We start from the raw sequence: 12,893 nt of genomic DNA on the forward strand, positions 1-12,893 counted from the left end.
GTCTTGTAAATCCAGAAAATGAATAAATCATGGTGTCACAAGTTGCTAATTAACATTCTTTGACTTGTTGGCACAACACATATTCATTCAACACACTTCACAAGCATCCTGCATGTCCTCTTCCAAAGCCTCTAAGATAAGCCTTGCTAATGCCATCGCCACAGGCAGTGTGGGAGTCAAAACACAAATTCCCCAGACGCCGGGGGAGGAATCTAGCTTGACAGGTATTCCGCCTCTGTCCGCCCCCCTCGACTGGAATGAACCAGGATGATGCACACACTGGGAGACTCAGGCCTGCTTAGCTTCCATGCCATATCCTGTGGTGAAAATGTCAGCTATTTGATGAGGCTCTCTGACGTGCACACACAGCACATCATACCACACACACAAACAATCACAGTAACATTGCAGAAGCAGAAAATGAGCTAGCAGATTATCATATTTTTGGAACGATAACCTTTATCTGTGTGGCTGCCAGCCTCTCTCTCTCTCTCTCACACACACACACGCACACACGCTTGCTGGCACCCATGTGCTCCTAACCACATCTGTCACTAATTAGGGTGCAGCCAGATGATACTTGCCAAAGGGAAGTTTCATCCACACTGTTTGAAAAGGTGATGCTGACAAGAAATGCCCACATGCACGTGCAAGAACAAGCACACACACACACAGTTTGTCTCTGAAGTTAGGTGTTACTTCTGACACTGAAAAGCAGATGTAAAACAAAGCTGCGCTGGCTGCCGATGTTAAGTGGTCCTTGGTTTAAGTGGTATATAATGCAGAAAGGCAGGTGGTGCATCATCAGCTGGGCTTGCCAACAGTCCAGTGGCAGGTACATGTGTAATAAAAACTCTGGGAGTGTAGCCAGCTTGGCTGGGTCTGTTCTGTCAGGCCCAGCTGCATATTAACAGCTGCAGGGTGAGATGTGGGGAATGACATTGGGGAAACTGGCTGGACAAACGACATCTACACTTACTCACACGGTCGAATAACAACAAGAGCATATCAAATCAGAGCATAAAATCAGACCCTTATATCAATAATGTACAGCTTTAACTGATTATTGTTTTCATTATTGATTAATAGCACTAGTTTTCCCATATGGTAGATATACTTCTTTTAGCATTTACTGAAACACATTTATTGAGAAGCTAAATTTGTAACTAAATTAACCACAATCTATATAAATAATCAATACATTTTATTTATTGTTTAAGTTATGAAAGCATTCATTGCGTTTACTGTGAAGTGAATCTTGTAGGGTCAGTTGTAGAAAACAACAAAAGACATGTCACCCTGGCCCCTGCACAATTGGGTAGGGAGTGACTAATCAAATAAATGTTTCAGTACTAACAAACAGTAGGAGCAAGTCAGAGAGTATTTTGCTTCCTGATGGCTCAGTCATTGAATTTACTTCAAACATGGGCTTTATTTATTCTACATACAGCTTTCTTTTTTACATTTTATCTAAAGCTCTGAATTGCTTTGCTTTTGAAAGCCACTATGTAAACAAACCTGTTTTACATTTTCACAGTCAGTATGTGTGCTCATGAGAATTAATATTTTTGACTATTTTCACGAATGCTTAGAGAATATGCTGCAATTAAAAACCACTACAGCAACTACAAACCACAGTTATGACAAAATGTATAACACTGCACAAAATGACTCTTTATAATCAATTATTTCTGATTCTTGTGATGTGTTTTAGTGTTTTACCTTTCTCAACGAAGTTATCTTTGTAGTACTTGGCCCCCAGGTCTACATGTTCTATGCTGTACAGTTTCAGTCTGTCCAGTCTTGTAACCTGCTGGTCAATGGGCACCTCCAACACTGAGACGCTGGCGTTACTCCTCCTCAGCCATCCCCTTCCTCCCTCGTCTCCTCCACGCTCTGCTGATGAGCTCAGAAAGCTGATGTTGCGCTCCCTGTGCCCTCCTGTCTCATTGAGGAAATGGGGGCAGCAGAGGAGCAGTGGGCTTGAGCTGTGGGCTCCAGGAGGCCCGTCCAGAGGGTCCATGCCTGGGGAGGGTGTTGTGGAGCCAGGGTCGGGGCTCAGGGTCAGATCTTCAATACTGGAGTAAACTGGGTCATTCACAGCAGAGGATCTGGAGACAGACAGGGACACTGAAGCAGCTGATGCCCCTGTGGCTGTGTTCCTCCTCTGAGCGACGTAGCCACGTTGAGCTGCTGCCTCGTGGAGATCAAACAGGATACTCTGAGCATCAAAGTGGACAAAGCTCTTGGGGCATACCCAAGGTTTGTAGGAGCCATCTGTTGAACCTCGGACTCCACTGTCCTCACTAGTATCGCCTTTTCCTCCATCCAGCTCCCCTCTGCTAGAACTCCGAAGTTTCCTGAACAAAGAGGATGTACCCAGCGCTGACTCTGTCCCTCCACTTTTTTTCCTCACTCTCTCAGGGCCATCCTTCCTTCCTGTCCCTCTGTCATCACCTGTGGGACCAGAAGAGGGAGCAGTGGGGAGCGCTGCATTCGGGGGCAGGTCTGGAGCTCGCAGTAGCTCCCCGAGGGGTATAGGTGCTGAGCTACGCTGGTCAGGCCTCTCCTGGTGAAACTGACTGAGCATGTCAAAAAAGCTCTGCTCAGGAATACCCTGAATGTCAATGGAGGAGGTGCTGCCATACTCTCTGAACAGGTTCCCCATCCCGCCACCACGAATCTCCACCTTAGAGTAGAAAGGGGAGAATTTTCATATAGACAGATACAGTACATAGATAACTGATAAAAAAATTCCTCTTTGTCATGATTACCTATTTCTTGGTGACAGGGCAAACATAAATATATACACAGTGTACAGTAAAGTGCTGCAGAATTGGATTTTCCTGTAGGTCTTGGAAGCAATGATTAAGACTCAACATTCAAGATTAAAATCCCAGAGGGAAATTGGTTTCCTTAGCTGCTCTCTGCTCGGCAAGAAAAGAAAAATGAACATCCACACCAATAACAACAAATACCAAAAGGTTCTGATATGGTATGGGTGAAAATATTATGATATATTAAATATTCCATCCATCCATCATCTATACCCACTTATTCCTATTTTGGGTCACAGGAATCTGCTGGAGCCTATCCCAGCTCTCTTTGGGTGAAAGGCAGGGGTACACCCTGGACAGGTCACCAGTCCATCACAGGGTCACATAGAGACAAACAACCACACACACTCACACTCACTCCTATGGGCAATTTAGAGTCACCAATCAACCTGACATACATGTTTTTGGACTGTGGGAAGAAGCATGGGGAGAACATGTAAACTCCACAAAGAAAGGCCCCTGTCAGGTTTCAAATCAGGAATCCTTTTGTTGTGAAGAAACAATGCTAACCACTAGGCCCCATTAACCCTATATTAAATATTATTATTATTATATATTAAATGAAATGATACATATTAATTGCGAAATATTATGAGCAGTGTGATCGTAGTTTTAGTCCAGGAAGCAGGGTAACAGTTGCAAAAATTAACCAACCCATGGTCTGTATAACTTCATGTATACTTCTCTTGTTTTGTTTGTACAAAGTCAGCGTGAAAATGAACTATAACAGGCACCATTATTTTGTGCTTTAACTAAACTCTAGGTGCAAAAGAGACCTCAGAGGAAGATTTAAGGATCACCTCGTTCTCATCCTGTTCACTCAGCGTCACCTCACTGTTGGAACGCTGTCTTAGTGGTGGGAACACCCTCAGGTTCAAAGGTGAACCTCTTTCATTGCCAAACCCTCCTCCTTTGAACTCTACGTCCTTCGACCATCGCCGTGGCAACCTGGTGACTCCTCCCCGCACCAACCCGATGTCAGATGACAAAACCGATGATGATACTGAAGTGGAGCCATCGTCTCCATAATGATTGCTTCCAATCTGCCCGTTTTCAAGCAGCGACTCCCGGGACTGTGCACGACGTGGAGGCCATTCTGCGATCCGTGCCCGAACCCCCATTTTGGGTACAGAAATACGTGGTTGCATGGCCGGATCTGTGGGGCCAGGGGCCAGGTGGCCGTTGGGGATGTGGCGAAATGGAGTGCTTTGAGGTAATCCCCCTCCACCTCCTCCTCCATCCAGAAGGTCCGAGGAGGTGCAAGTGACCCCTCTGTCTCTGTAGCTGTTCATGGCACCCCAGAAGAGCTCAGGGCTGAGGGGCAGAGGGCTGGCATCCCGTGTCAGGAGGGGCTCTAGTTAAGGAGAGGAGGGGGCCAACACACACTCTGTTGATGGTGCTACGGCCTCCAGCTCCCAAAAACATTGCTTTTAACTGGCAGGGTGGGAAAGACGCTACTGCTCCATGACAGACCAGTTTGGGTCACGTGGAACTGGTCCTCTTCTTGTTTTTAAAGCAGTTTCAGTGTGATGCTGATCTGAGAAAAAAAAAAAAAAAGACAAGTCATTCTAACAAATCTGCTTCAGAAAATATATCAGATTTGAAATACTGGAACATTTTTGTAATTCACAGTGCTTGCGTGACCCAAATTTTCTATGCAGGCCTAAAGAAAAACTGAGCTCTGAATGAGAAAAGAGCAAGTCGCTCAACTGTGAAACAATACAAGACAGATAAGCCAGAGAGAGCGAGTCAGAGAGAGAGAGGGAAAATAAGGTGAGGGGATATGACAGAGGATTTCTTCCATTGAGGCTAATCTTCCGAAGCCTGACAAGGGATATTATTATCACACACACACACACACACACACACACACACACACACACACACACACACACACACACACACACACACACACACACACACACACACACACACACACACACACTGCACTGAATTACATGTTCGTGTACACACAAAAACTCATATACCCACAGGACACAAAAGCTGTGGCTACTTGCTGCATATTAAAACCACAGAAACACTAATATTATCAGACTAGAAGGTAACACAGATCCAAACTTATAATTTAAACACTTGAAATTCAATACTCACTATTGAGAGGCCCACTGTGATGATATAGAATATGAGTGTTAGCTTATTTGTCGTCATGCTGGCATTGATCTCCACATGGCTGAGACACAGAAGCTACTCTGTTCTACAGAGTGATGACTACATTGCTGTGTAGTTAATAGGCTTTGAGATTTGGAGATCAATACGATCTTCAGGAGAGACAGAGCCAGGACACAAAGTGACGCAGCAGCTACAGGGGTGAGGTGGGGTAAAGCCAGAAATAGAGTGACTGCACAGTCAAAAAAGCGTAAGGAAGAAAGCAGTACATTGCTCAGTGAGCCAGAACGTCATGTTTTAATATGACAGTCTTTAAGTCAAATCTTAAAGCCCACCAGTCTTACATAGTTTACTATCCATCCATCCATTCATATTCTATACCCGCTTGTTCCTATTTAGGTTCACAGGGATCTGCTGGAGCCTATCCCAGCTCTCTTTGGTTGAAAGGCGGGGGTACACCCTGGACAGGTCACCAGTCTGTCACAGGGGCCCATGCAGACAAACAACCTCACACACTCACACTCACTGCTATGAGTAATTTAGAGTCACCAATCAACCTGACATACATGTTTTTGCACTATGGGAGAAAAATGGAGTACCCGGAGAAAACCCCATGCAAGTACGGGGAGAACAATCAAACTCAGCACAGAAAGGCCCCTGTCGGGTTTCGAACCAGGGACAGTGTTGATGTGAGGCAACAGTGCTATGCACCAAGCTACCCCACTAGTTGATTATGTTCATGTTAATTCAGGAGTATCTTATATCTTATATCATTAAGCAGTGCAGACTGAAGCACTTTCCTCCTATCTATTGTGCGTTATTTCATAGACACATTTCAATATTTTCACAACTGTAAATCCCTTTTCCACTGTGAATCAGAGATGAGGTGCAAAATGATTGGAATCTGGTTAAAAGCTTTAAGTAATTAAATCATACAAGCAAACCACAAGTAGAAAAAAAAACTTTTTAATAATTTGGACTCGCCTTGAAAAGCATTAAAATTTAATCACTTACATCGACACTGCTGCTACACACTGAGGTTTTAACGTCAAGGCAAATGTAGCTTGCCTGAAAAGGGGAAAAACGTTTCACTTATTTCATGATGTTTAACAGCAGAAGAAAGACATCTGAGATATATGTTAAGATCAATTTTTGTTATGAGGAAAGGATAAGAAGAAATATGTTCTTTCTCCAGCTGCCTCGGTTTTTGTAAATCATATATTCTAGGGTGGCTATGTCTTTATGAAGTGCTATTTGCATAATGTTGAGCTTTTCATTGTGTCAAAGCAGTTCAGAGCAGTTTGTGTGTGTTTTATGACACAAAACGCCTTTTATGAGTCCTCACGGAATCCATTTTTGGCCCCAAGACTGCATTACTCATTCACTTATACACGCACATGGGCACCATCAACAAACCTCATTCACAGCAAATAAAATCCCCTATAGTCATACAGCCTACGATGTATAATGTCTTTGTTTCTGGAGGACTACAGACACTTTTGGGCCAAAAGGCTCCCACTCTGATCATGCTTTCTGACAGAGTCTTCCTTCATCCGGAGGCCTGTCCTGTGATCCACTATCAGACCCAATCCCAGATTATCCAGCACCAGCTGCAGGAGCTGCAGAATGGCTTCATTATGTGTCTGAGGTGCCTGATGAGAAAGGCAATGAAGAGAGTGTGGTTTGTCACTTCTGACAGCACATCAGCGAGAAGCATACCTGACTTTAACATTCAAAAACAATAGATGCAGACCAGCAATTTGGACTATCTGGGTTATTTTCTGCCAGTTGAACTGTAACTTAGTTATGTTCCATTAGTCCAACAAAGTAAGAGTCAAGAACCGTGCCAGCAGCTCTGTGATGACTCATGGCTGTACAGTCACCATGATACTAAACAGGTATGATGTTTATCATTTTCAACATTGTGTTCACAACTTTTAAGCTACTGATCTTAAATGTGACTTACTCAGTGAACTACTGATCAAAGAGATGCCGTCATTCATTTGGAGACTAGTACTATATTTACTCTCTTTCAGCTCCGTTTTTGGCCCTGAGGTACACGTGTCTTATCAGCTGCTAAATGCGCCATTATGTTCAACAGATGCTTAATATCAATATCTGTCTGCTATTTAGCGCAGAGTACAGTAGGTTTTAGAGCTTTTCTCACTAAAAACAGCTGCCTGATATGGCTGAAAACAACGCAAAGAGAGTGTGGAGACAGAACTAAAACAGTGAAGTTGCAGCCAGACAGCTGAACCTCATTATAAACTTCTGTAAACCTGAAGGGAACTGCAGATTCAGGTGGCAGCTATCTGTAGGTTCCTCACTACTAATCAGCCCTTTCGCACTGTCACATGTTTTTCACATTGCTCTTTGATGCACTAGTATAATAAAAATTATTATATTATAAATTATTAGAATTATTATTGCTGCTGTAAAGGATTGATACATTACTATAACCAATTAACAGTCGGGTCAAAAGTTTTGCCAGAACTTTACATACGTTTTCTCTCTCTGAATGGAACAAACAAAAAAATAGCATCAGTGAGGTATAAACATCAAATCACTTTCAAACACTCACACAGTGAATGAGGTGGCACTAACAACTATACTGTACAGTGACCTAAATATCATCAGACAACACAGAGAGGAGAGAAGCAGCCAAAATACCAGAAAACCTGCATACTCAGATGTGGGAAATTGAAAGGTTTTTCTGAAGTGGTGAAATGGGGAGGAGAGCGAAATGATTTTAGGTATTTAAAGTCAAGCACTACTTTTAAAGCTAATCAACAATATGACAGAATTAACCTCCACCAACTACTGTAAGACTTGGGAAGACACATCGAGCTTTGGTGTAGACTTCAGATTGAATGCCTTTAATTACTCATATATAGTACCGTAATTAGTTCTAGGATGTACCTCCCCTGTTCTGTCTCTCCCATTCATGCTGTTTCCCTCTTCCCCTACACACCCACTCCAAGTTGCCCTGCACGATGCAGGCTTAGCCCGTGCACCACAAACACACCGAGGCTGGTAATTACACTGGCCCGATGGTAGTAATGACAGAGTTAGCAGAGGAATGTAACTTCCAAAGGAATGAGTGTACTTGGCATAGAGGAGGTGCCAATGCTGCTGCTCACTGGTATGTTGTAGCAATGCAGGCAGGCTTGAGATCAGAGTGGAGTGTTACTGAGAGCTCGTGACAAATGTAACAGGATCAGAGATGAGGACGGACTGACCCGCTGTACGTTTGTATGTGCCAGTGCAAAAACAGAAAGCCGCCTAATTACATCTGACACTGCAGCAGGGATGCGTGGCTGTATGCAAAGGTCTCTTTCAAAGATGTATCTACAAAGAACAAAGGCTTCTAGAAATCTTCAATAACCATTTAGATTTTTTTTTAAAAATGCAAACGGTTATAGTGGGTTTATAAAACATCAGCAGCATTTGAAATATCAGTTTAACCTCCTAGGACCTGGCGTCCACATCATATTTTTTGTTGTCTGCACCATAATACTTATACCACACTTCTGCATCTCCAAACTCACTTTCTCTGTCACACACACACACACACACACACACACACACACACACACACACACACACACACACACACACACACACACACACACACACCTCATTCGAAATGTTCTGACTGACATCAAGGTTGTACACAAATTACAAGTGCTTCATGTTCAAAGATAATATCAGGTTGTTATATTTATTGGTTCCACCTAACCCCAAATAGCTAGAAGAAATCTAAAATGCAAGCCAAACCAAAGCTCAGGTCTTAGGAGGTTAAATGAAGCATACTATACCAGAGCTAGATACTGGGCTGGTTTAGAGAACAGATGGTGGTACATATGACAGGCAGACGGCAGACAGGAGCAGAGCAGAGCACGACACCGTAATATAACACAATAAAGTTCTGGCAGGCGGCCTGGGGACAGCACGTCCAGCATTCATCTCACAGTGTCTGCTGAGAGACAGGACAGAGCAGGAGGTGCCATCAGCTCTGCACTGACACTAATCCCAGCCTTGATAACCTTATTTCATTCACAAATGAAAAGATACTGAAGTTAGAGCCAGTGGAGGTGATGACATTTTAAAAAACCTAAAGTGATTATTTCAGCTGAAGACGCGAGTAAACATAAAACCAAAACCTCAGCACGACTGCCATGGTCAATTATGAATTCAACATAAAGTTCCTGTGAAATATCAGTGCTATGTTAAAACTCATTTTGTGATTTATCATGTATTAGTTACTCTGGTTTTTCATTAGGAAGACAGACTTGAAAAATGTGCAAACATTTCCTTAAATGGTCAGCATTCAGAGACCTGTAAGGCTTCTAATTTGCTTATGAAAACTTGAGACTTGACACGGACTATTTTGAAAAACAAATGATCATTTCAGTCATTTTCCAAGAACAAATGGTGATTAAAAATTGAAAAAACTCTCTGTTTCAAGCTTCTTCACTCTGGATTTTCTCCGTTTGCAATTTACACAACTGAATATAATTGGGTAGTGGGCCAGTGGACAAGCAAGACATCTGAGAAACGTTATTTTGGCACCCTAGGAAACTGAGATGATTTTTTTTTTATTTCACAGACTAAATGATTAACTGATAAAAATAACTGGTAGCTAAACTCAGAGCAATAATAAACATTAGGTGCAGCCTTGGCCACTGCTTTTAAATGGAAGTGGTAAGGGGAGGTGTCCGGAGGTGCAAGCCGATATGATGAGATGTTACAGGATGTCTGCCTACATTTTCATGATGTGCTTGTGGGGGAAACCTGTCTTCTAAGTTTGATGTTGTGCTGGCATACATGCTAAATGGAGATAGTATCCTCTGCTGCCGGCCAGGTATTTCTCTTGAACTCACCTGCAAGAAAACAGTATTTGCTTTCCCTACAGCGAGAAAACTCCCTCCAAAGCTAGAAAAAAAAAAAAAAGGATTTTTTTTTTTTTTTTTTTTTAAATAGAGAAACTGAAATTAGTAGTTTTCAAGAACTTCAGACACTGTGCTAAATGGGGGTGACTCCTAGAAGTTGCTTCATAACAAACTGGAGACTCAGATACCAATAACCCCAAGTCCCTGACCCCCTCCATCAGCAACAAAACTCTACAGGAAACACAGAGAGCAGGCACTGGCATATCAGAATATTGGGCTGGAAGGAAACACAGGAGTCTGATCTATATTGGGCCTGTAAATGTGTTTGCTTTATCTGGAGGCAGCATCTCTCCCTTCAAACTAAAGGCTTTACTAGGCTGCTGCAGCTCTCTCTCTCTCTCTCTCTGTCACCCTGGTTTCCTCTCCCTCTCACTTTTCTCCCCAGCCTTTTCCTCAACTCTGTCCCAACCGTGCTGTCAACGTCTCCACTGATTTCCGTCTACATTGTTTTGCTGAATCCCACTGATGTCACTGGTGTCACTTCCATCTGCCTGTCTGTGAGGCTGCTGTCCTATTACAGTGAGACAGCTTGAGAGGACAAGGAGGAAGACCAGGGGTAGCAGTGAAAAGAGCACGACTCATTTAACTCACAAACAGTCAGATATGCACATAACAAGCATCCAGTTATGAGGATTGCAAATGCAGCCCACATCATCACTCAGGATAATTGTTTTTCACTAGTTTATCTGTGGGAGATGGGGCTGATTAATGGCTGTGATAAAAAAAAAAAAAGAGGTGATAAATATATGGAAATGCAGAGGAGAGAGAGAGAGGGGAGGTCAAGATGACCATTCAAAGCTTGTACAAGATTTCTCAATTCAGTTGGTTGCCCAAAATGTACTGTTATTTTTATTAACTGAGTAAATTAAATACCTAACAAGACACTTCACCAGAAAGGTGCAAAACACATATTTCCAGTACTAACACAGTCCACTGCGAACCAATACACCCAAAGATTCCAATGGTATGCTACCAGGGTATAAACAGTACGATCAAATCTCTGACAGCAAGCAAATTTATATTATCAGCCATTGTATCACCCAACCCTATGTGCAGGTTTCCTTTTATCCTGCTCGCTGTCAGTATTAATAATGTCAAATTACTCTAGAGCATATTTTCAAGTAGCTTTTCTTGGCTCCATCTACTGCAATTATCTAGTTAAATATTTAAGCTTTTGCTTCCCAGTGCTGTGTAAGAGAATCTGAAACCCCTCTACTATAATGTATGGTCCAAGATACTATATTCATGTAATAAAATTGAGATGAGAAAACTCAATTATAAATAAGAGGAGCTGCTGATGACAAGGTCATAAACAGAATTAAAGTGAAAGTAACAGTGAGTTGTTACTTCAATCAGAAAGAAATTGGATGGGACACATCAGAGTACATTGTGGAAGTTCCTGACAGTGGCCTCTGGGCAGGTCTCCTTTATGGAGGCTGAGAACATGTCAGGTGACCTGCTTTTTCATTACAAAATGCAGATAAGGACGTGCTTATCCACATAAAAACAGAGCAGACAGGTCACACTTACTCTGTGTTTTAGTCTCTGAATCTTACTTTTCTCTTTTTCTCTTTTCACATTAAGATGAAGCAGAACAAAGCAGATAATATCAAAACACTAGTGGAGCAGTTGTGCTATTTGATTAAATACTACATAGAACCTCAGACCAAATGAACACTATATAACCATCTGCATAGGATTAAATCATCCGCAAACACAGAGAGATATACAAGATACTATTTTTACCTTGCTCTGCCTTCAGCTGTGCAGGTGAAGCAGGTGTAGTGATGTTTCACCATGTAGGAAGGAAATACTCAGTGCTTTACTCTGCAGGAAAAAAAAATGAGAGAATTGGCAATCTGGTTATTCAAATTAAGGAATTGCACATTTCAAGGATTTTGTATTATACAACGCATAACATGTAGAACACATACAGCCACTGTAAAAATCTATTAAATTTTTTTCCATGTTAATCTTATATCTTCACTTACTTATCCTATTGTGATTCAATTTCTTTAACCTTTTGTATTTTACATAATCTGTGAGTGGTAGCTACCATTAAGGCTGTCTTCATGCTCTTCAGGTCATCCACACACAGACATGTCTATAGTTTACTAGGGGCCTAAACAAGGGTGCCTTAGGCTATCTATCTGTACTCAGCACATTTGCATACACAGAATAAAAATACCATGATGTGTAGGTTTTGGAGTATTCTACCTCTTCAAAAACAAATCAACTCAAATAACAAACACATGCATAAAAACAAACAAACAAGCACAACCTCTACACAGAAGTATGAAAACACAAACTCCTGTGCTCAGAGTATTTGTCTCCCTTAACCCCTGGGTCATTTCCTGCCTTTTATCATCACAACCTGTCTGCATGTAGCAGCTCTTTCTTCAGGAAAGGATGGACGGCAAGAGAGTGGAAGAGTGGAGGCAAAGTGAAGGGGGCTGCGCAGTCTGATTAGGGTAGGGCCTAAAAACAGGAAGGGGGGAGGGCTCTTCAAATACAAGTAGGACATAAAGAACAGGGTGAAGTGGGGCCTGAGGAGGGGATGTGTGAGAATCAGCAGACGTAATGCCCTGAGGGGGAGGCCCATTACTGTCTGACAAATACAGTTCGAATCAATACTGATCAATCAGGGTCCACTTACGCTGCTACACCATGCATAATAACACCCATCATCTTCAGTGTGTGTGTGTGTGTGTTGGTTTGGGGCTACTACAACAAGGCGTCAGTCATTAACAAAGCCAGCAGTGTCAGCATGGATTCAGGACTAAGGCTACACTCTACTGCCTTGAAAATAAAATGAAACTGTAAGTGAAAACCTATTAGCCCACAGCCTCAGTCTAAAAGTGATTATACCTGTCTGTTCTGTGTCAAGTACACATATCACATCAGTGAAATCCCAACTATACTATATTTATGCAGCAGCCTCCACTTAAGGAGGCTCACAGGAGGAAGTACATGCTAA

At 42.3% G+C, this 12,893-nt stretch overlaps 1 protein-coding gene across 3 annotated transcripts in view; it reads right to left on the reverse strand.

The window, feature by feature from the left end:
• sipa1l3 (signal-induced proliferation-associated 1 like 3) overlaps nucleotides 1–12,893 on the reverse strand; it is a 63,767-nt gene that overhangs the window by 23,636 nt on the left and 27,238 nt on the right. For all 3 annotated transcript variants that reach the window (XM_026299152.2, XM_026299150.1, XM_026299151.1), the window contains 3 exons: nucleotides 11,663–11,743; nucleotides 3,638–4,374; nucleotides 1,723–2,689 (listed from right to left, as the gene is read on the reverse strand). In XM_026299152.2, coding sequence (XP_026154937.1) covers nucleotides 1,723–2,689; nucleotides 3,638–4,129 — 1,459 coding nt within the window. In that variant the 5' untranslated portion in view covers nucleotides 4,130–4,374; nucleotides 11,663–11,743. The remainder of the gene's footprint in view (nucleotides 1–1,722; nucleotides 2,690–3,637; nucleotides 4,375–11,662; nucleotides 11,744–12,893) is intronic.

The sequence above is a fragment of the Mastacembelus armatus genome, chromosome 13 (genome assembly GCF_900324485.2).
Source record: "Mastacembelus armatus chromosome 13, fMasArm1.2, whole genome shotgun sequence".
Classification (NCBI taxonomy): domain Eukaryota; kingdom Metazoa; phylum Chordata; class Actinopteri; order Synbranchiformes; family Mastacembelidae; genus Mastacembelus; species Mastacembelus armatus.